The sequence below is a fragment of the Elephantulus edwardii genome, unplaced genomic scaffold (genome assembly GCF_000299155.1).
Source record: "Elephantulus edwardii isolate Elephantulus edwardi_28Jun2011 unplaced genomic scaffold, EleEdw1.0 scaffold00236, whole genome shotgun sequence".
Taxonomy (NCBI): Eukaryota; Metazoa; Chordata; class Mammalia; order Macroscelidea; family Macroscelididae; genus Elephantulus; species Elephantulus edwardii.
In genome coordinates, this window is record NW_006399986.1 from 865721 (window position 1) to 888514 (window position 22794).

The 22794-nt window shown below is 47.8% G+C and overlaps 2 protein-coding genes across 2 annotated transcripts in view; one reads left to right on the forward strand and one right to left on the reverse strand.

The window, feature by feature from the left end:
- The window catches only part of ZC3H4 (zinc finger CCCH-type containing 4), a 36659-nt gene extending 19525 nt beyond the window's left edge, over nt 1-17134 (reverse strand). The window contains exon 1 of the mRNA XM_006898626.1: nt 16974-17134. Within this exon, the coding sequence (XP_006898688.1) occupies nt 16974-17134 (161 nt within the window). The remainder of the gene's footprint in view (nt 1-16973) is intronic.
- Nucleotides 17135-20758: 3624 nt separating this feature from the next.
- On the forward strand, nt 20759-21154 carry LOC102853138 (40S ribosomal protein S15a-like). The gene has a single exon (XM_006898627.1). It carries the CDS (start codon nt 20762-20764, stop codon nt 21152-21154), a length of 393 nt encoding a protein of 130 aa, XP_006898689.1. The 5' UTR covers nt 20759-20761.
- The last annotated feature ends 1640 nt before the right edge of the window (nt 21155-22794 follow it).

The window sequence follows — 22794 nt, forward strand, 5'->3', positions numbered from 1 at the left end:
TTTCTGAGCCAAATCCACAGACACAGTTGTCACAAGTACAGAAGCTGGTTCAGAAAAGGAGAATACATTTTCCCAAGTTCTTCATGAGTGACCACACGTGGGTTTTGGGAGAGAATGCCGAAGATTCTCCATAGCGCTATTCCTTAAGATGTGGGAGGAGAGAAGACACAGCACTTGGCCTGGGGCCGAAGAGGCGAACCAGACGCGCGGAACTGGCCGCTAAGCTGGCCAGGGCGACCAGCTGCAGCCCCCAAAGCTTCTCCCAGGCTTTGCGGAAAACAAGCCAGTAATGACCTCTCTGAGTCCACCTCAAAGGGCTTTTCTGTTAGTACTCACTCCCCATTCAAAGGGCACAAATGGGCAGATGGATGGACAGCCCAGCTTAAACCCAAGGAGCTCAGAACCCCCTTCCTTCCATGCCCCAGGCAGAAGTCAAGGGCGGCTCTCAACAAGCAAAATGCTGGACACAAAGCTCCTAGCGACGTTTCAAAGGCAGCAAGGCAGGCTAGGGACTGTATGTGCCTGAGGTGACGTCCTGGTGAAGTGCATGGCTGCCCTGACAGGATGGCTGACTCCGGGTGAGGTCAACCTTCTCAATGAGTCACTGAGGTCCCTCCCAGCTGGGCGCGCGCACCGAACAAGCTGGGTGCAGGGCTCCCACTGGTGCCAGGGGTGCCTCCCCCAAGACGCAAAGTGCCTCCCAACCAAGAAAACCAAATTCTCCAATGCCAAGCTGTCACCTGGTGACATGGCACACTTCCCCAGGCCACTGGGAGTCACACCCACGCAGGGAGAATGGTCACTGAAGCAGGCCCTGGGTGGAGGCACACCCGTGAGAACCCTGAGGGCGGAGGGCTCACCACCCTTCACAGGAATGCAGGCAGGGAGGTTCAGAGAGGCAGATGACACCATGGCACTGAGCTGAGCCTCTGAGGACAAACATCACTCTCAAGTGCCCAGGGTATAAAGGGAAGCCAAAGGGGGACCTGGAGCAGGAATGCAGGTGACACTGGGCAGAAAGTATACAAAACCCTACAGCAATGTATGAGAATTCTGCATGCAAACCAATATAAAAGAATTGTTTTTTAAAAAAATAAAACAAAAAGCAAATTCAGAGCAAGTAATCAGTCACATGGAACACAATGTATATGAACTTTTGGACAGAAAACCGACATGCTCCATAAACCTCCCAATTCATTATAAAAAGTTAAAAATGCCATCAATAAAACTCAGAGCAGGGTAGTCTGGGGAAGACAAGGCAGTTGGACCCTTAGAAAAACAGACTAATAAAGCCCCTGGCTGAGCCAGAGGAGTAGGGAGATGGGCAATTTCTGATCTAGACACGAGGGCACAAAAAGGAAAGAAGAAAGAGAAGGTGAAGAATGCATGGGGACAGCCAGCCAGCAGGCAGGCAACAAGGCCAAAGCCAGGAACTGCGTGTTTTCTGATTCCAAGTCTGAGACCTCTACAATAGGGGAGACAAAGAGAGAACTGGGGACCACTCTTCGTCCACCTCCTCCATGGCCCCCTGTCCCAGAAGTCACTGTCAGCTCCCTCTGCCGATGCGACACTGTGTCTGCAGGTCCAACCCAGAGGTTTCCTCGAAACCTGACTGATGCCAGTCATATACCCTCCTGATCTGCATCCTCCTAGTAGGTCAACAAGATGCAAACAAGAGCCAAGGCCACAGAGCCATCTCCAACTGGCCGGACCAGCGTCACGGGGGAAGGAAGCAAGTGACCCATCTGAGGCTCCTACCTGGACATGATGCCCTCCACTGTCTGGACCAAGGTCAGGCGGCTCCACATCTAACACCCCTCAGAGTGACAACAGATGACACGAGAACTCCAAGAACTTTAAGATGATTCTAGAAGAAAGCCTTTGCAACGCAAAGGACAGCATCCTAATCTTCCCACAAGGCCATCCAGCGAGAGAGAGACCCCTACAGTTACTACCTGAGCTACCCCAGGAGTGGAGTTTTGGGATCCAGCAAGCCTGGAATATGCACGTTTGTTTGATGAAACTGTAGATAAATCCTTGGAAATTGCTTTGGACAGAGTTGGGAAAAGCAGAGACAGAAACAGGATTTTAAAAAGAAGAAAACTGTTGGTGGTTTATGGAGGAGACAGGGCTGTTGAGGGGGGACAGAGACAGCTGACTGACTGCTGAGTCTCAGGGCCATGGGCCCCGTCTCTCAGCAGGAGCTGTGTCAGGGTGACCCCCTACAACTGCACAAGTCCTCCCAGCGCCACGTCCTGCCTCACTAAGCTGGCTGCCCGTGACCCCAGGCCTGTCAGAGCAGTACTCTGATCCAGAGGATTCTCAGGCTGGGCTCTTTCAGGAGGGCATCACAAAGCCTTTCTTCCAAAGCTTCTCCAGGTGGACTGGAAACTCCAACCTCTTGGTTAACAATGAGCATGTGAACTATTTGTGCCAGCCAGGGACCCATCCAAAACTAAGATAAACCGACTGCTGACTCATCCACCCCAATGCAGCAACCAAACAGGGAGAACTGCCTCATAAGCGCCCCAAGTCCGTAAAGCTTAGGTGAACAGACATTCACATCTTACTACTGTGGAGCAGCTGATGGGTTTGAACCACAAACCTTTCAGTTAGTAGTCGAGTGCTTAATTCACCATGTCACCAGGGCTCTCCTTCTTACACATCCACTTATTACCTTTTGCCAGCTCTGTTCAACAGAGAACTGGCCTGGGGACAGAAGGGAGGCACCCTGCAGGCCACCAACATCACCACACAACAGTTGTAGCCACAAAACAGCCAGGTTTTGTTTAAAAACAGAGGTTAAAACTTAAACATCTGGCCTGGGGACTGAGGGGAGACACCTTGTGGGCCACAACCACCACCACAAGACGGCTAAGCGAGGCCATTTAGCAGGCTGCCAGCACAATCCATGTCAGAGTGGGATTAAATACCAGAGGGAGCTTGCCTAATAGACTGTGACATAATCCCCCAAGAAGACTGGTGGGAGCCCCATTGCACTAATCGCTGAAATCCAGACCTGCCAAGCCCTCTGGGACTAGCTGGCAGAGAAAATCCTACAGGGGCAGACCAGGCAGAGACTGAGCCATTTCAAGGACTGACTGTGAGGCCCTGGGGGGCGCAGAAAATCAACCCTGAACTGGGCTTGAAACTGACCCCCAAGAGGAAACAGGCAGAGGCTGACACTGTGCCCATAGGCAGTGCCTGGACTGGTGCCATCTGGACTGGTTTCCAAGACACTTTGGGTTCCATTTTCAGAACTCTCGTTCTGGGTTCTTCCTTGGAGGTCAGAGAATCAATGTGAAGGTCCACTATGAAGGAAGGGCCACTGAGCCGTGCGTCATACACTGACCCTGAGATATCATACTCCATGGGCTGGGCAGCCACAGCACTTGGTAAAGAAATCCTGTGCCCCCACGGTAAACTGGAACCATCCAGTCATCCAGGCTTGGACAACACACTTCCTGTTCTTTTTCAGAGCAAACAAACCCAAATGGCCACGCAGCTTCCTCAGAACAAGAGGCATGTGCTGCTGGTACCTAGGCTGGGCTTTGGGTTCCTTAACTGTAGGATGGGATAAGAGCGGCATCTACCTCAAGAGGTTGTGGGGGTTAGAACACAATATGGGTCAAGCCTATGCCAGTGGGGGCCTGGGTACAAAGTTGTCGAGGGCCACGAATCTATTCTGACTGGTCGTGACAGCACACACAGAGAATTACCTCCAGAGGGTTTGTGAGGCTGTAAATCTTACAGGAGCAGAGTGCCAGGTCTTTTCTCCAGGACACAGAGCCACCAGGTGGGTTCAGACTGACTGTGGACCTTTCAGGTAGCAGCTCAGAATACAACTGTCATACCACCAGGACAAAGCAAGGGCCCAATAATTAATTGTTATGTCCCATCGAGTCAGACTGACTCATAGCTAACCTGCCAGTGTGTTTTCAGAGGCAGTAAATCAAATGGGGAAAGACTGCCCATCTTTTTCCTGAGGAATAGTTGATTCACACCATGTACCTTTGAGTTGATAGCAAAACTCATTACCACTAAGCCACCAGAGCTTCCTTGATAAGTAACAGCTCTAGTGGCTTAACGGTAAGGAACTGTGGTGCCAAGCCAAAGGAACACAGTTCGAATCCCCTACCTGCTCTGTAAGACAAGGATGGGTAACTGACTTTCATGCAATTTAGCCTCAGAGAGTCAGCTAGGAGTTCCAACCAGACAGTATATAACACTTACTGGTGATGCTTAAAGACTAAAGTCTTCAGCATGGATTACAGCTCAACCAAAAGAGAACCAAAAAAACCCTTACAACTGGACCATGAAGCAAAGGAGAAAAGATTCAACTTGTCAAGGATTTCCTTTTCCACAATCAACACCCATGGAGGCAGCACTGAAGAAATCAAAAGGTGATTTACAAAGGGCAAACCTGCTGCCAAGGATCCCTTCAAAGTGCTAAGGTGCAAGGATACCTATCACCTTGAGCTGTGCCTGCCCCAACCCGCTGTGTTTCCAATCATCTCAGACGCATGTGAACGCTGAACAGTAATAAGGAAGAACAGAGGACAATTGCTTCTTGGAGTTGTGGTGCTGAAAAGACGCCCAAAAGAATAAACAAGTCTGTCTATGAAGGCATGCAGCTGGAACGCTCCTGAGAAGTGAGGCTGCAAAGACTTTGCCTCTTGTACTCTGAGCATGACAGATACCAGGAGGGGTCAGTCCTTGGAGGACATGCTTGGTAAAGGGTCAGAGAGAAAGAGAAAGACCCTCTGTAAGACGGACGGTCACAGTGACCGCAGCAATGGGCTCGAGCACAGCTGAGGTTGGGAGAGAGGTGCAGGCCAGGCTTCTGTTCTTCAGTCCATGGGATCGCTCCGAGTCAGAGCTGACTCAATGCAGGCTAACAACATGGGACTTAAGGCCCACCCAGGTGCAGGGCACCTCTACATGGAGAACTCTAATCAGGCTAGGGTGTTGGATGGAAGTGGAGCACTCCTCTTTGGTGGCCCTGCTGATGACTGGCCAGCCTATTTTCCCCAACCCAGCCCTACTGTGCCTGCCTGCACTGTTCCCTCTCAACAAATCCTGCTGACAGAACTGACATATTGGGACGCCTCCCTTTCTTCAGCTCTCATCTAAAGGAAAGGCGTAGGCAGGGCTGGCTAATGGGAAAATGGGACAGAGAACCTCTCTGGAAATGAAGCTTGGCCACATGGACATTTTCTCTAGAGACTCAAGACACTGAAAGGGGCCCGGGTTTATGGATCTACCAGGTTTACAGGAAATAAACAAAAGGGGGGGGGAACCCCACAAAGATGGGAACTCATGGGAGCAGTGGCTGTTACCTGAGGATCATGAAAGCCTTTGTCAAGAGGCGGCTAGGTTAATGTGAAGGTCAAGGTTATGATCATTAACTACCCAAACACTCAACAAATTGCCTGGGTAGGCTTGGAATGGCCCATTAAGCAGGGACAAAATTACAAAAATTACAAGGAGGCTCCACCTCTTCAAATGTTTAACAACCAGCTTAGATGCAGGAGTCCAGAGTCTCCAAACAGGACCCTGCAGGAGGTCGCTTATTGGGAGCTGAGGCGGGAGTCTCTCCTTTGAGAAAAGTTGGCTTGGCACTCGTGCCTAAGAAAGGCGCCACCACCTTCCCCTGGTTTATGATGAAGCTGCCTGGGGAAGTGGGGTGGGAAACCTCACTGAGGGGCTTTCAGAGCCAGGAAAATCTTGAACTAAACCTCTGGGTCTTCCACATTTTTCAGTGTCCTTACTATCTAGGCACATCAACCAGAAATGAAGAGCAAGTGGCTCTCTATCTCACTGCACCTCAGCATTCTCCTGTGTCATAACCCCCCCGTCTGTGACAGCATCATCTCCATGGCAACAGGAGCCAAGCCCACACCAACCACAGCAGAAGAGATACCCAACCACCAGCATCCTGAACCCTCCTCACCTCCACGGATTGGAAGGCGGCTGGGAGACGATGTAAACCAACCTGGCGTCAACATGGGATCACAGAGTGGAAATCTGAAACTAGACTGGGTACCTGAGAAGCTAAGTAGTTACTGTTCATTTTGCTGGGAATGATAAATGGTCTTGTAGCTATATTTAAAGAAAAATCCTTAAGAGACTCAGACTAAGTATTTATGAGTAAAATGAGATGAGCTTTGGGAGTTGTTTTAAAAACACACAACAGAGACGCGCGAGGAGTAAGAGAAACCAAAACTGGCAAAACTGAAATAATTATTGAAAACCGTTATTAGACATATGCAGTTCACTACACTACTTTTTCCTGCATATATCGGAAACTTTCCCTAACGCAGCTGGAAAAGAAAAAAGATGCCCCAGGTGCTTGGGACAACCCCAACAGCATGGGGAGAGACTCACGGGGTCCTCAAGAAGTCCATTTCCCAGCAGAGAGCTGGCATCTGAGGTTGAGGGCCCTCCACTACCCTCTGTAAAGACTAACCACTCTGCCCTGTATTTTCATCTGCAACAACCAAGGGCAAACAAACAAACAAAAAACCTACGAAGGGCCAAAGGTGCCTGGTGCTCAGGGGTCATAAAGACCCAAAGCAGCAAATACTCAGTGCCAACATTCTACAACAGCAGCTAACATGTCTAGCGCGAGGCTGTGCTCACCTCTCATTTAAAGGAACTAACACACACACCTACCTCCCACCTGTCAGTTTGTTGTACCGTCGTGGCTTGCATGGTGCTACGATATTAGGAAGTATGCCACTGCTATTTCAAATACCAGCACTTTCACCCTTGCTGTCTTTAGTTTTTACACACCATCAAGTTGGAACCAACTCATAGCTGACTCTCCAGCAGGTTTTTAGAGGTAGTAAAACACACAGGAGGAGGATGCCCATCTTTCTTCAGAGAAGCAGCTAGGAGATTTGAACCATGTGTCTAGTGTCGGCAGTGTAGCTCCTAGGTTTCACTGGCACTTCAGGTTAGGACAGATTCGGGGGAAAGGCTGGCCAATGAAAACAGTAAGGATGACAACACAACAGGCAGTGGCTGCTATGAAGGACTCAGGTGCACCAACAATCGTGACAGTGACACAGGACTGGACAAAGCATTACCTGCTGTACGTGGGGCTACCAAGAGGTGGAACCTACTAAAGGGTAACAACAACACGCTGCACTGCAATCCCAGAGGTATGTGGTTCAAATCCACCAGATGCTCTGCTGTAGAAGGAGTGGGCAATCTCCTCCTGTACCAGTCAGATCTGATTTGACGGTACACGTAAAAATGATACAATTAAAAAAAAAAAAAGAGTAACAACAACAAACATGTGACAGCAATTGCTGCTAGGAGCTACCAAGTCAACTCTGATTCTTAGACACACTATGGACAACAGAGTACGCTCAGGCCTGACCCACCATCCTCACAGCCACTGCTCTGCTTGAACCCGAGGCTGCATCCTCTCTCACAGATAAGTCAACTGAGACTCAGAGGTGGAAAGAATTTTGCCTCTGGGTCACAGGAAGAACAGGATTGGCACTCAAACCCAGGACTTTCTCACCCCCCACCCCTGACCTGGCATCTACCCTGAGACCAGAAGGATCTGGAAAGGGGCATTTTATTTAACAAATCAACTGACAAAGAAAAAAACAACTCCCATCCTGAGATGTACAACTGCACTGGGGAAAAGAAGATCTGCACATTAGTTAGGGAGATAGCCTATGAAACGTTATTCTGAAAAACTGACAGAACAAGATACTAAGACACTCGGTAGGGAGCCGTAGTGCTTAGTGGTAAGGAGATGTGCTGCCAATCTAAAGGCACATGGTTTCGAATCCACCGCTTCCAGGGATAAAGATGGGCATTCTCGTCCCATGTGAGTTACTGCCTCTGAAAACCTGCTGGAGGGGCAGCTATGAGTCGGCTTCAACTCAGTGAAACACAAGACGACGACGACGACATTTGGCAAAATCAAGGATTAAACAATGTCCCTCCAAAACTGTACATAATGATATAATATGGAGCCTATGTAATGATATCACCTAACTTGATAAACCAAACAGTAAGAAGATTAAGGGTAGAATGCCACACCCCTTAATCCCATCACATTAATCAGATGCAAGAGGAGTTTCTCTAGGGTATAGCCTGGCAAAAAAAAAAAAACACCTTTTATCTCAGCAGAGACACTTCCACAAAGATTTACAACCTTGGAAACCCTATGGCACAGTATGACCCTGCTGGCCTATAGATAGTGGACAAGGAGTTACGGTGCCAACTCAAAGGCAAGCAGTTCAGTTTCACCAACTGCTGAGGGAAAAGATGGGAAATCTCCTCCCAAGTAATTTACAGCCTCTGAAAACTCAATGGAGGGTCAGCTCTGGGTTGGTTTTAACTCGGCCGCACATCACAGTAAGAATGGAAACGTCTAAACATTTAATCCTAGATCTAAGATATCTCATGGATGGCAACTATTTTTTTTTTTCCAAGGAAGCAATTTGGTTACATTCAACAAAATCTGCCAAAGGCAGTATTTTACCTTCTAAGAGACACAAACCTAGGATACCTAGTATTTTATTTAACAAATGTGAACAAAATAAAAAATGTTTGTTCACCACTTAAAATGTCTTATAAAGAACTGTAATGATCTATACACAACTATTTGGGTCCTGATGGCACAACAGTTAGGCACTCATCCACTAAGCAGAAAGCTGATGGTTCAAACCCACCCACAAGTTTCATGAGCGGAAAAGATCTTACAAATCTAATTTTATAAAGATTACAGCCTAAAATGAATGAATGGAAATCCAAAACCTCTGTAAATGTCTATTAAAATAATAATAAAAATTAAATAAATAAATAAATAAATTTTTACAGCCTAGATGAAACAAAATTATAAAACAACCAGGCTTACGGGTCTGATAAAAACCAGTGGAACCCCCTTAAAACATGGTTATTTCCTCACCCTTCCAAGTCTAGAAGTGAAATTACTCCTCATGACTCAACTTTCAGTCAAACCTATAAGATGACCAATGTTTCCAGCAAAAACACACTGCTTAGAACAATACAATATATCAAAAGGTAGCAAAGATCTCAGAAGGCAGGAAAGGATTGAAAAGTAGGACAACTGAAAATAGGAAACATAGTAGCAACTGGGAAGAGTGCTGCCATCAAGGGAGAATTATAAGCAATGAAACATGTTAACTACAAACAACTGAACAAAAAAAAAAAACCCAACTTTTTCTGCAAATGTTCACTCAAATCTAACAAAAAGTTAAAAAAGATGACAGCCCAAGAAATTCTATAAGGCAGTTCTACTCTGTCACTTGGGGTAGCTATAAACAAGACTTTACTGGCATTTAAACACAACACATAGAACTACTAACCTAAAAGTTAGTGGTATGAACTCAGTGTCATGGCATAAAGAAAGGCCATAAAGACTCCATCCAGGAAAACCTTCTACCCTATCACAACGAGCCAGAGCCGTCAAGAATCAGAATCAACTTGATTCAAGCTGTAAGCGCTGGGCTTCAACTTGACTATGGGTTCCTCGAGAGTGGACAAGGAAGACGATCTCAGTTAACTGAACCATGTCAATGTCCAAGGAAGGGCCCAGCATGGGATCAGAGTGGTCCATTCCAAATGAGTAAGAATTCCAGCTCAGATAACCGTGCCCTTTTTCCAACCTCATCAATACAGACCACAGAAAATTAACCAGCTAACTCCCACAATCCCAAGTGGTTTCAATCTCTTGAGGCGGGCTGTCTGTAGTCAAGTGTTTTCTGAGAGCTTTCTGATGGGCTAAGACTGAATGGAGTTTCTACCAAGCAGAGGGGGGCCGAGGCCATGGTCCCTTCCCAGGGCCTGTTCTCCACTGCTAAGAGGCTCTGGTTATCACTGCTCTGGGGCCCCACACTGTGATGGGGCCTGAATCCCAGGGAAACCTAAGCCCTGGTGTCTGTTAGGAAAATGAGGAGGGCAGCCGTCCAAGCTGCCTGTGACAGACAACCAGCCAAGTGACACGCATGCTGGGCCCTGCTCCCTTGGGTCAGCGGCTTCTGCGTGGGGCCTCCGGAGGTCTCAGGTTACTTCAAACAAATGAAAACCCCTTCAGTTCATAAGTTCAAAAATTTGGCCTTCTAAAAAGCTGGGAAGGAGCAGCCATAGTGGGGATGGGTGGGATCCTAGGGCCCAGTGTTTGGCTCACCAGTTCACGGGGTTCTTTTAACTCTAAATTCACTCTGTGTGCAAAGAAGCCAGTTTTCAGTAAAACTTTACAAAAACAGAGAATGGAATAGACTGGGCCTACAGATCATAGTCCTTGTGGCCCAATGGTTAGCGCTCAGCAACTGGCCAGAAGTCTGGAGGTTTGTACCCACCAGCCTCTTGGAGGGAGAGAAGTACGGCAGCCTGCTTCCACTGGACTTGACTCACTGTGATGTGATACAGACACTGCCCGCTCCTTCCCCTTGCTCATAAGCACCACTGTGTCTGAGCCCACTGCTGCAGTCACTTGTCAGTCTATCTCCTGGATGGGCTGCTGCTTGTTAACTGTCTTTACAAAGCATGATGGCCTCCTGCACGGATTAGTCCCTTCTGTCAACACGTGCGAAGTGCATGAAAGGTTTTTGGCCACTGTCGCTTCTAAGGAATGACTTTTTCAGAACGTCATAAACAGAATCACACAGTTTCCAGCCTTCTCAATAAGACTTCTTGTACTTGAATGCCACTGAGCTGCTTCTTATTCCCAGAGAGACCCTTCAGACTGCCCCCCAGGGTGCCCAAGACTGTAAATGCTGACAGTAGCTGCCTGCCACATCTTCCTCCTCCAAAGTGTTTGGTGGATCTGAACCACCAAACTTGTGGTTAACAGCCAAGTGTTTAACCCCGACACTACTAGGTCCCCTTTTCCATAAAGATTACAGTCTTGGAAACCCTACGAGGCAGTTCTACTCTGTCCTACAGTGGCTAGAGTTAGAATGGACTTGACAGCCAAGTCAAGTTAGGTTTATGTGGGTCAGTGAGCTGCAGTAACAACTTATCTTGGCCAGAAGCTGCAGAAGCCAAGTCCACACAAGGGAAGGAAATGGGGCCCCAAACAGCAGGACTAGCCCTTGCTCAGCTCTTAATCAAGTGCTCAAGGGAGGACAGTTCCTTGCATGCTCCCAGAAAAGCATGAGACAAGTCTGGGTGCCGAATAAACAAAGCCTTAACTGACACAGTCAAATTACAGTGAGAGTCGAGTCTTGGATCTGTGACAAGCCTTCCTCATTTATCTCAGAGACTCGGGGGTGGGGGGGATTTTATTTTACCCTCATTCCAAGTGATAGTGACTCGACAGGGTGTCTAAGGTCATAATCCATGAAAACAGACTGCCACATCTTTCCCTCAAGAGCAGCTGGGCTGCTGACCTTTCTGGGTTAACAGCCGACTGTGCCATTAGGGAGGAAGCAAAGGACTTGCTGAGGGGGTATGACATTCTAGAACCCTGCTCTCCCAGTTCTCAGGAAGCCCACCACAGCCGCTTCAGGACTCGGATTCTAACTGCAAAGGATGAGGGAGGGCAGGCAGGCAGGCAGTGTCAGCACAAGCTGGAGACGGTGAGGCTGTTTTGACACCCCTAATGAGGACATTAAGCAAACAAGACATGTTGCAAAATGGCTTCCACTTAGCTCCAACCCCCACCAGCTCCTTTCGATGGACTTGCCAGCACCCTACAAGCTGACTTCCTTCCAAAAACAGAGATGCTATTCCGACCTCTGTTTACACACCAGGCTGTAAAAGTTCTATTTAGAATCTCTCTTGAGTAGGGAAAGGCAAGGCAACACGGAAACCAAGACCCACTGAATGCCGGCCATTGTGTGGGCACTCCATGTGTACCCATCTGACTGCAACAACCCTGACAAGTGGGCATTATCTGCGGTACCCACTGCTGACTGCCGGGGAGGGGCCAGCTCTGAACACAGCCTTATCTGACGCCACAGCCCACACGCCTGCCTCCATATCCTGTTGCCACCTCCAGTGTTCCAATAGGAGATGTCACCACTCACCTAACAAATCGGGAGCTGAGTCACCAATTCACAGGGACAAAAAAATGACCAAAAAACACACCCAAGAGTGAGCCTATATCCAGAGCAATTTATCCAGGAGGAACACACGGTGCTCAGAGCCAACATCGTGTGTTTTGATACCAAAACAGAAAAAAAAATGCAACAAGAGGTGACCAAGTCCACCCCAAGAAGGACGCCACCATGGCTTCGTTTGTATCCATCAACTAAGTCACCCCCATGGGTGATGTGCCAGAAATCTATTTTTAAGACTCTCCACCACTTAATCTCACCTCCTTCCTAAATCAACACAAAAAACTTTGGCCAACTACAAATCTATGCCACAAACAACCGGCCTGCAGCAAAGAGGAGGCCTGACAATTTGGAAAGCCAATCCTATCCCCCCCAAACACTCTTTAACTTAACATTCAAATTGACTTGAGACAACTTGACAGATTGTCTCAGCCCCTACTATCCCGTTAACTAGGAACCTGGGCTCAAACCATTTAGTTTGACCTGAGAGAGAGGACTCCCACCAAGTCCTTGAATGGGCTGATTAAACATCAAAAGTCAGAAATTTCCATAGGTATCACTTTTCTCCTCTGGTGCCAGCAGTCCGCCTGTCAGGGTACAGGTGAGTGCCACAAAGCTTGGCTATTTCACAACTCACACAGAAATCTTCTGCCCTATCATTCCACCTCCTACTACAGGCCAGAAACCTCCAAAACTGACTTCTCTGGAAGATGTTTGACCTGGAACCATCCATCCAGAGAGCCCTGGAAATTGCTTCATTAGTGATTTGAGCCACAGAGGTATTTACTGTAACAGGATCTGGCCTATCAAGATGTTTCTAGGGACTTGACAACCAAAAGAACGTAATAGGCGTAAAGTCAGAAGGCAGACCAGAGCCAACCATTTCTCTCCCACCAGGAAGGGAAGAGATTAGAGACCTATCTTAAGAGCAAAGAGCAGAGGAGACATTCTTAGCTGATAAATTACTAACCCAGCCCCACACCAAATTGCCTACATTGACAGGGAACAGACCAGCTCAGTCAATTGCTCATCTCCAACACCTCACAGTGAACAGCCAGGAAAGCCTCATTTCCACAGGTGATAAACAATTTTTCCCCTGGGACCAGGCCTCCCAACTGAAGCAATGCCTCAGCAGTGGCATTCTCAAAGCTAGTTTCTTGGCTGGTGGTAGTTGTTTCTAAATAATAACACACTGAGCTTGAAAAGAATCAAAATTTTAAATGCTTAGAGCAAAGAGAAATCTCAAGAAGGCACAACAAATTGAATCAGAAGCCCTTTTAGGGAATTCTAATTTTTTTTGCTTTGAAGAGCATACAAGGGACTGAAGTGGGTAGTAAAAAAAAAAAAGAGTCATAATGACCCAAATGGTCACAAATCATTTTGTAACCACTGGGAGATTTTTCTGGACTTGTTTTCAGATTAAATGCTGCATCCAGAAAAAAAAAAAAAAACACAATAATTTCAAAGGATATGAGCATTTTAAAATTTGCTTAAATCAGGAATTTTGAGTGACATCCTTTTTTTTTGCAACATCCATTGATTTGATATTAACATTGGTACATCAGTTTGGGAAGAAGGGGGGGGGAAAAGGCAGTACTGTGACATATCAAAACCAGCAATTACTAAAATAGTTTGACAGATTACTGGGGCTTCTTGGACTTGATGGATGAGATTTCCTCAAGCACAGAAAACAGTAACTCTTATGTGTGATTAAGGCTGAATAAAAACTTTCAAAAAACATTGGGGGAAAATTCTAACTCCAGCTTGGCTGAAAGCTGGTTTTCAATTTATGGGGGCTGGGAGTGAACAACTCAATTTCCTTCAACATTTCACTGCAAACGTACATTTTTTTTAAGGACGCGTCCTTCTACAACTTCAGAGCATTTGAACCTTGGAAGGTTGGTCCATTTAGCATCCAGTTTGGGTTCTTGGTTCCTAGAGAGGGAATTTCAGAAAGGACAGGAAACTTGAGACATATGCTTTCAGCTGCTTTTGCAAAGTGACTGGTTTGTGTGTTCATTTGTGCTTTGGACACTTTTTTTTTTCTTCCTTCAGGACATTGTGCTGGGCAGACATGGTCATTTCCTCCCCTGTAACTGATTTTCCAATACCAGTTTCTTGGCAGTTAAGTGGCGAACAGATTAAGAGGAAGAACAAAACAAGTGGCGTCAATTGCCAGCTCTGGTGTTTCCTCATCTCTGTGTGAGTGAACTTTGCTTCTGGTCAGAATGGAAGAGGAAACAGAAGCTGACTTTTTTGAGGGAAATGGCTTGTGTGTGTGGCAGGGGGGAAAGCTTGATCGTACGAAGTTATGTCAGCAACTGAAAGTGGGCCAAGATGGAAAACTGAAGGAACTTCAACGTGTTTGGGGGCTTTGGGTGGAGAAACTTATGCTTGAAAAACACATTGGAAGTATAACATTTGATTCTGCAAGTCATTTCTGCCGCTGTTTGCTTTTTTTACCCCCTGGGTTACGTGTAGGGGGTGAACTGGGGGGGGGGGGGCTGGAGGAAGTGTCTTCCCCACCAGGACTGGGGCTTGTAACTCATTTACATCCACTTTTCACTGTCAGAGACATGTGCTTTTTCAAACAAAGGAGTGGAGACAGGCGAGGGGAAGAGATGGGTCTTGACACAGTTTTTACAGATTTTGTGCTTAAACAGTACGTTACAAATGACTTGCTCAATTTAAACATCCATTACTGTGAGACAGTGCAGAAAAATGAGGAATCTGAGCTATTTGAACCACAACTTTTTCTTTGGGTGGGTATCAATATTAACTTGGATGCAAGTACTATCAATCAAATTTAATAAGCTTGTCTCCTACAAATAGACTTTTCTTCAAAGATGAAGGTTGGAGACAAAGCAATGGAGAGATGCCAATGGTCTGAAATCCTAAGGGCCTTTTTTGGGTTTGTTTTAAAACATAGGCTTTTGTCATGTTACAGTAATGCACTTTTTTTTTTTTTTTTAAGAAACTGTGTACGGTAAAATTTAAAATATTAAACTGTAAAGGATGTGCAAGTCTAAAAGGGCTCGAGAGGATTATTAGACTCCTGATTTTGAACACATAAATTCACTTTCTTAAGCATCACTTTGGTCTAAAGGCGAGGAAAGCAGGCAGGAAAAGGGACAAAAAGAGGGAGGTAATTGAATTACTAAATAAAAGAGGCTACTTACCATCCCAACCCATTGTAAGACATACACTTCTGACATAAGAGAACTCCTTAGAGGTCGAGTAAACCTTTGGGTAATGCACCTGCCCCAGAGAGGGGGGCCAGGAACCCGATGTGGGCTTAGCCAACAGACCTTTGCTAATCTGTTTATTTCCTTGAACTGGAAGCAGGCTGCGATGGGCTGCGATTCCCAAGACGATACATTTAATTAGAACAGAACAGAAAAAAAAATTTTTTTTTGTTGTAAAAGCTCACCAAACTGCTGCACTTGTGTCTCTGAATGTGGGTGGCATTTCTTTTAAAAGGCAAAGTGTGGTCTGTGAATGAGAAAGGGAGAAGGGGAGGTGGGAGTGGGGAGAAGGGGATGGGGAGGCCTTGGGTGGATCCTCAGTCTAGAAGAGGGTCCTCTCTGTTCCCCAGCCCAGGCTGCGACGAGACAGCCATCGGTCCAGAGCATTCTATCCCACCCCAGACTAGCCTTCCTGCCGCCTGACACCTTCCTTCCATCGCTAAAGCCCCTGGGTCTCCCCACCCTGCCAGACACGGGTGGGCGCAGCTTGCTTGAGCTGGAGGAAACGGGAAGGCCCCCAACCTCACCCTAAAAGGCACTAGGCTGGCCCCATTATCGCCCGCCTGGGAAGGGCGTGGGGGGAGTCCGTTTCGCACTTTAATAAAAGGGTAAGAGACACTCTCAGCCTCTGCCTTTGTACAAGGAAACCTTGTTTCCTTGCTCGGAAGGAATGGTAACCCCTTTTAGACTAAAAGAAGGGGATACCACATACAAAAAAAGATGAGGATTTAAAAAAAAAAAATTTTTTTTAAAAAAATGAAGATCAACTTTCCTTTTCCTCCAAAGCCGGAAAACCAAACCTTACCCTCCCAAAAAAGGACTAGGGACCCTTCCGCACGTCCTCTACCTAGGAAAAGTAAAAGGGGGTCTTCTCCCCATAAGGAAATATATGGGGAGGAATCTCTCAAAAAAAACTGAGGCTTCTATTAAAAAAAACAAGGACTGGGAGATTTCCCCCTCCAATTTTGCACCCTAAGGAATAACTCTGAAACACCTCCCGCCAAAATAAAAATTAAGAAGTGCGAGAACTGCCCCCAACCCAAAGGGGCACCATTAGGATAGAAAGGGCTGAGCGAACCCCTACTTTCTGCCTAAAAAAAAAACCAAACTAGGGTTACCTCTCTATGTAGGGCAGGGTGTACCTCCCCCAGGAGAAAGGATACTGCCGGGGACTGGGAGACCTCCCAACTCCAAACCATTAAGAGTGGGGCTGTGCTCGCTCAATCCCCCCCAAAAAGGGTCCAGGAGCCCCTCCCCCATCCCGAGCCAGGAGACGGGCGGGCGGACCCGCGGCTGCCAGCTCGGGGCGCAGGGACAGCCAGGACCCCCGTGGGCCTCCGCCGTCCCCCCCGCCGGCGCCCCCTCCCCAGGGCGGGCGGGCGGGCGGGCGCGGGGGGTCCAAGGGGCGCCTCCTCACCTTCCCCTCAGCATGGCGCCCAAAAAAGACAGAGCGAGAGCGAGGGAGAGCGGGCGAGCGCCGCGAGGGGGGGAAAACGCATGAGGCCGGGAGAGAAAGCAAGCGAGAAAAGAGCGAGCGAGCGAGAGACACCCACCGACCCCGCCCTTCCTCCTCCTCCTCCTCCTCCTCCGCGGCCCGGCCCAACATGGCGGCTGCCCCCCTTCCTCCTCCTCCTCCTCCCCCCGGGGGACGCTGCCCCGGCCCGGCCGGGGGCCTGACCTGTCGTCAGGGAGCGGGAGGCGGTGGTGGAGGAGGTGCGGGGTGGCCGGGCGGGCGTCGGGGGAACACGGAGGAGGCGAAGGCGTTGATGGCGGCGGCGGCGATGGCGGCGGCGGCGACTCTGATGGCGGCGGCGGGGGGGTCCCGGGCGCGGCCTCCATAGTTCCTTTTTTTTTTTGGGTGGGGGGAATTTAAGTGCACGAAAAAGGACTGCTTGGGCGTGGCGGGATGGGGACACTTCGGCTGAGAGCTCCTGATGGGAACGGATAATATATTTTGTTGGGTTTCGGAATCACCTCCGAGCCGACCTCCGCGTAGGCCGCGCGGCCTATGCCTCGGCGGGTCGCTCGCCGCCTGCTTTGTCCGCAGCCCGCCCCTGCGGTCACTCGCTCACGGGCATGGGGCCCTCATCGGGGCGAGAGCCCCTCACACACGCACACACACCCGCGGGCCCGGGAGTGGGGAGCCCCGGGGGGGACACGGACACTGGTGGGTGGTTGGGTGTAATTAGCGCGAGCCGCGCGCGGTGGAGCAAGCGAAGGGGGAAAGGCGGGGAGAGAGGAGAGCCAGCGAAGAGGGAAAAAAAAAGGATTATGGGGAAGAGAGGAAATGGGCCGTGGAGACGGGCCGACTGTCAAGTCTGTCTGTCTGTCTGCCCGCCCCGGCTGCCAGGCCCCCGCCGCAGTCAGGAATTCACACAAAATGGCGGGTCGGCCCAGACGAGCCGAGAGGCTGAAGCGGGAGGAAGGGCGAGGTGGGAGGGAGAACCGGGCGGTGGAGGCGGAGGCCGTGTCACGTGGAGGAGAGGGGCAGAGGGCGCTGGCCCGAAGGCGTGGCGGAAACCGCCGACTGGGGCCGAGGTGGAGGCGGAAAAAGCCGAAAGGGGCCACAGGAGCCCCCACCCCCACCCCGCCCCGAGGCCACAAAAGCCGAAGGTTGTAAAGGCGAAGCGAGCGACCAAGAGCCTAAATTGATGGAGCGGCGTAGGACAGAGAGGATGCCAAGTTATGGGGGAAAGTCGAGCGTAGCCGAAGCATAATCGGGAATTAGACGTGGGGTGGAGGGGGGACCCGGCCAGCTTCCGGAAATAGCCGAAGATGATGTAGAGGCCGAAGTAGGAGGCGGAAACAGCCGAAAGATGCTGAGTGGGAATAATGGGCCTATGTCCAAATAAGCCCCAACAGGACAGAGCTGCAGAGAGGCGATTAAGAGAGTAAAGTACTTTAAGGAATTTGCCCGAGGGAAAATGGGAAGAACCCAAAAGTACTAGCTGGAGGGCAGGCGGTAGAATTAAAAAGCCTTAAGGGAAAGCATGAGAAGGAATTTAGGCTATAAACAACAACGAAAAAAAAAAATAACCGAAGGCTGGAACTGGAGATCTTGGGGCTAGAAGGCGGAGGTTTCCAGAGAGAAGCGGAGCAGTCCCGGAGATTACGTCACCAGTGGGAAGCTCCAAAGAGGCGTGACTTGAGCCCTAATTCTGGGGGAGTTTTAAGTACTGGGGCGTGGCACTTGGAAAGCTCTCAACTCTTAACACAGGAGCACTCGACCTTGTTAAAAAGTGTGCAATCCTGGGAATTTTCTACCCAAGTCATCCAAAGAATCGCTGCTCTTTCCATTTTCTTTTTTTATCGATGGAGAGAACGAAGCTCAGTGTCTACGTAATTGGTCATAGGCTCGGCCATAGGGAACCAAGGATTTTCTTTTCTAGTGTTTTGTTGCTTTTTTTGTTTTTGTTTTTGTTTTAAATAAAACTGACCTTCCATTGTCTCTAGCGAAACTTTTTCAGTTCCTTTCATTTGCATCCAGAACTCAGTAGTTTTAAGAGTTCCTTTTGTCTGCCAGCCCCTGTAAAGGGCCTTGGGGACACTATTTCTTATCATTTGGAGCTGAAAAATTGCTATCTCTAAGGGGCGAAGAAATAGATCAGGACAGACTGGGGAGTTGTCCCCCCACCTCCATGTGATTGCAAACAGGAAATAGCTTATTTCCGGTACGAGGGGAGAAGTTCTCAAATTGTAGGCACTGGGAGGAAAAACACTTGTGGGCAAGTGATGTAAAAAGGGCCTGGTGAGTGAAGATGGTGAGGCTTCATCTCATATACAAGCATCAATCCCTGAAGAAGGCATTACGTTTGGAAAAGTGGAGGGTGACCAAAGGAGACACCCTCAATGATGAAGTGCGTGGACAGTGTCTGTAATGATAGGCCAACGCACAGCAGAAATTGTGAGGATGGAACTGGGCTGAGCAGTGTTAATTTTGTCATATACTAGACGCTCTTTCAAGGACAACACTAACAAGAAAAAAGATCTTTGTAGGGGTTGTAATTTACTACCTCCCAGCAAAGAAATAAACATTCTTGATAAAATAGCTGATGTCGCTTTGTTTTGGTTGCATCTGCTGCTAAAAGACTTCTTTTCAAAATGGAAGATAACAGCAGAATCCACTACTCATCTGAGAACTAATTCTCAGACTAGGAGGAATTGGTCACTAGAGAGATTATAGTTTTGTTTTAACACCTTAGGGTCTTTGTGGAGGAAGAATGTTGCAGTTGCCCCAGGCCTGATTGAAGAAACCTGATAATGTCTATCTCCTCATTAGGTGACCAGACCAGAAGAGTAGATCCTGATAAGACTCAGACCTAATGCAAAAGCCCACACCCAAGTTAATTGACAGAACACTCTGTCCCAAATACTGAGCAAGATACTATCTTCCCTAGTGCTTCCTAAAACTCCTATAAAAAGAAACTGTCCTTGTCTGCGCTCGTGCCATTTTGACCTTCCCTGTTTATGGTAGCTTGCCCCTTTCAGACCATGCAATAAAGTCCTGTTCCTTTCTAGGGACCAGCTTCTTTCTCTCAATTCTTTTTTCTATCCAACACTTTCCCTTCTATAGAGGCTTCCCAGGGGGCTATATACTATCCTATTTGAATTCTTTTATTCAGCATTCAAAAAAGCTAATAATAAAAAAAGAAAATAGAAAAGCTTAAATGAGAAAGATACATTTGCATGGATTTATGCCAAGAGAATGAATATACCTCTTAAACAGCACATAGATTGAGAAACAGAGAATCTGTATTATTAGTCACATCTGGCCACTACTCCTTCCCAAGGTGAAGTCCATATACAAGCCCATGCTCATCAAGTTAATGGAACTCATCAAGTGGAACTAACCCCTTTAAGGAAAGGCTGTAATCTAATCTTTGCTTCCCTTCTCCTTCTCAAGGCTGTCGACTTTATGAGTGTAGCAAGGAGCTCTGATGGCATAACTGGTAGGCAGTTTGCACTACAAACTGAAAGACAGGTGGTTCGAATCAACCAGCAGGAATCTGATGGCTCTAGTCCGCCCACTTCATACAGGAAAAATAAATATGCAAGCCATTTCTAGAGATAAGTGTGAATATGAAAAACTTCCATTTTCTTGTTATTTTAAAAATTATTCCTCTGTCTCCATACCTTTTCAATCTGTATGCAGAACAGATCATCCGAGACGCTGGGCTATACGAGGAGGAATGTGGAACCGGGATTGGTGGAAGAATCATCAACAACGTGTGTTACACAGATGACACAACCCTGCTTACTGAAACTGAGGAGGACCTGAGGCGCTTGCTGCAGAAGATTAAAGACTACAGCCTCCTATATGGACTGAAGCTAAATGTCAAGTAAACAAAGATTCTAACCTCTGGGCCAATTGGCAGCATCAGCATGGATTAAGATAGTTAACAGTTCCCATAACTCCGTGCGCTCGCCCCTCCCTTTCTCTTTCCGCCATCTTTCCGTGCCGCCACGATGGTGCGCATGAACGTCCTGGCCAACGCTTTCAAGAGCATCAACAATGCCGAGAAGAGAGGCAAGCGCCAGGTTCTCATCAGGCCGTGCTCCAAAGTCATCGTGCGGTTCCTGACCGTGATGATGAAGCATGGCTACATTGGCGAATTTGAAATCATTGATGATCACAGAGCGAGGAAAATTGTTGTCAACCTCACAGGCAGGTTAAACAAGTGTGGCGTTATCCGCCCCAGATTTGATGTGCAGCTCAAAGATGTAGAAAAGTGGCAGAATAATCTGCTCCCGTCCCGTCAGTTTGGTTTCATTGTATTGACAACCTCAGCTGGCATCATGGACCACGAGGAAGCAAGACGAAAACACACAGGAGGAAAAATCCTGGGATTCTTTTTCTAGAGATGTAATAAACAGTGCAAATAAAATGGACAAAAAAAAAAAGATAGTTAACAGTTTTAATTTACTTGGCTCCACAGTCAGTGCTCTTGGTAACAGCAGCCAGGAAATCAGGAAATGAATTGCACTGGGAAAGTCAGCTGTGAGGGACCTCTCAAGAGTACTGAAAAGCAACAATGTCAGGCTGGAGACTAAGGTGCGCCTGATCCGGGCTATAGTCTTCGCAGTTATGTGCTATGCATCAGAGAGTTGGACAGTGAATAGGGCTGATAGAAAGAGGATTGATGCCTTTGAGCTGTGGTGCTGGAGAAGAGTGTTGAATGTACCATGGACTGCTAGGAGAACAAACAGGGTTGTCCTGGAGAGGGTGAAGCCAGAGTGTTCCCTGGAGTCAAGGATTCTGAAGCTTCGTCTGACATATTTTGGGCATGTTGCAAGGAGGGACTGGTCCTTGGAAAGGGACATCATGTTTGGCAGAGTGGAGGGGAAGCGAAGGAGAGGAAGACCTTTGGTGAGAGGAATCGATTCTGTGACTGGAGCGGTGGGAATAAGTGCGTTTGAGATGGCTAGGTTGGCGCAGGATAGAACAGCATTTAGAGCTCTTGTACATAGGGTCGCTATGAGTCGCAAGCGACTCGATGGCACATAACAACTCCTTTCAGAGAGAAAGTACCTGAACTGGTTCATTCCACGGTGTTCCCTTTTACTTAATGCAGATAAAGGCTTTTAATCTAGCGTAAATGTAATAATCCTGAGGGACATAGTGAGGAGAGAGTCACATTGCTGCACAGAGACAGCAGCATCTCTTACAGTGGTTCGAATCCACCAGGGACCTCACAGGATAAAGGGGGGCAATCCCTTTGCATGTGCTTTACAGCTTTAGAAACCCAATGGATATTCAGCTATAGGTAGGTTCTAACTCGGAGGGGATTGTTGTTGTTGTTATGTGTCCTCAAGTCATATGCAACTCATAGCAACCCTATGTACAACAGCCCTAAAACCTGCTCTATCCTGAGCCAATCTTACCATCTCTGACACATCTACCTTCATTACCCCAGTCACTGAATCAATCCACCTCGTCAACTTGGAGGGGATGAGTTTTAAAAAGTGGCCTGGTTAATGACCAAAATATTGGCAGTTCTAACCCACCAGCCATTCTGATGGGGTGGTACTGATAAGTTCAGAATTCTCTATGTATGTATCAGTTATGGAACTGTATTTTATAGTTATAAAACTGGCATCGTTTTCTCCAGCCTGAAAGGCCAATCGCTTGACCTTAGAATTCTTAGTGTCCTTTCTTTAATCTGTTGATCAGAAGAGGAGATGCATCTCCTAGATTAGCTGTTATCTCTTCGAAGCCATTTTCCCCCCAAGCATATGTAAATTGTAACTTAATCTGCCTGTTTGCCAGGAAAGGGAGTATCTGGGTGTGAATGGTTTTCTTTCAGATATAGACATTCTTTGATTTTAGTGTAAAAGACTGGTGACCTGTCCCAGTGGAGGAGGCAGTTTTTGAGGCCAACCTGCTGTCCTCCACAGATCTGTAATAAAGCACTTATGAATATTGCAATCCGTTTGTCTTATTGGCAATTGACTATGGAAATAACCCTTGGCGAAAGCGGTCTCCTCCTGTAACTATTCAC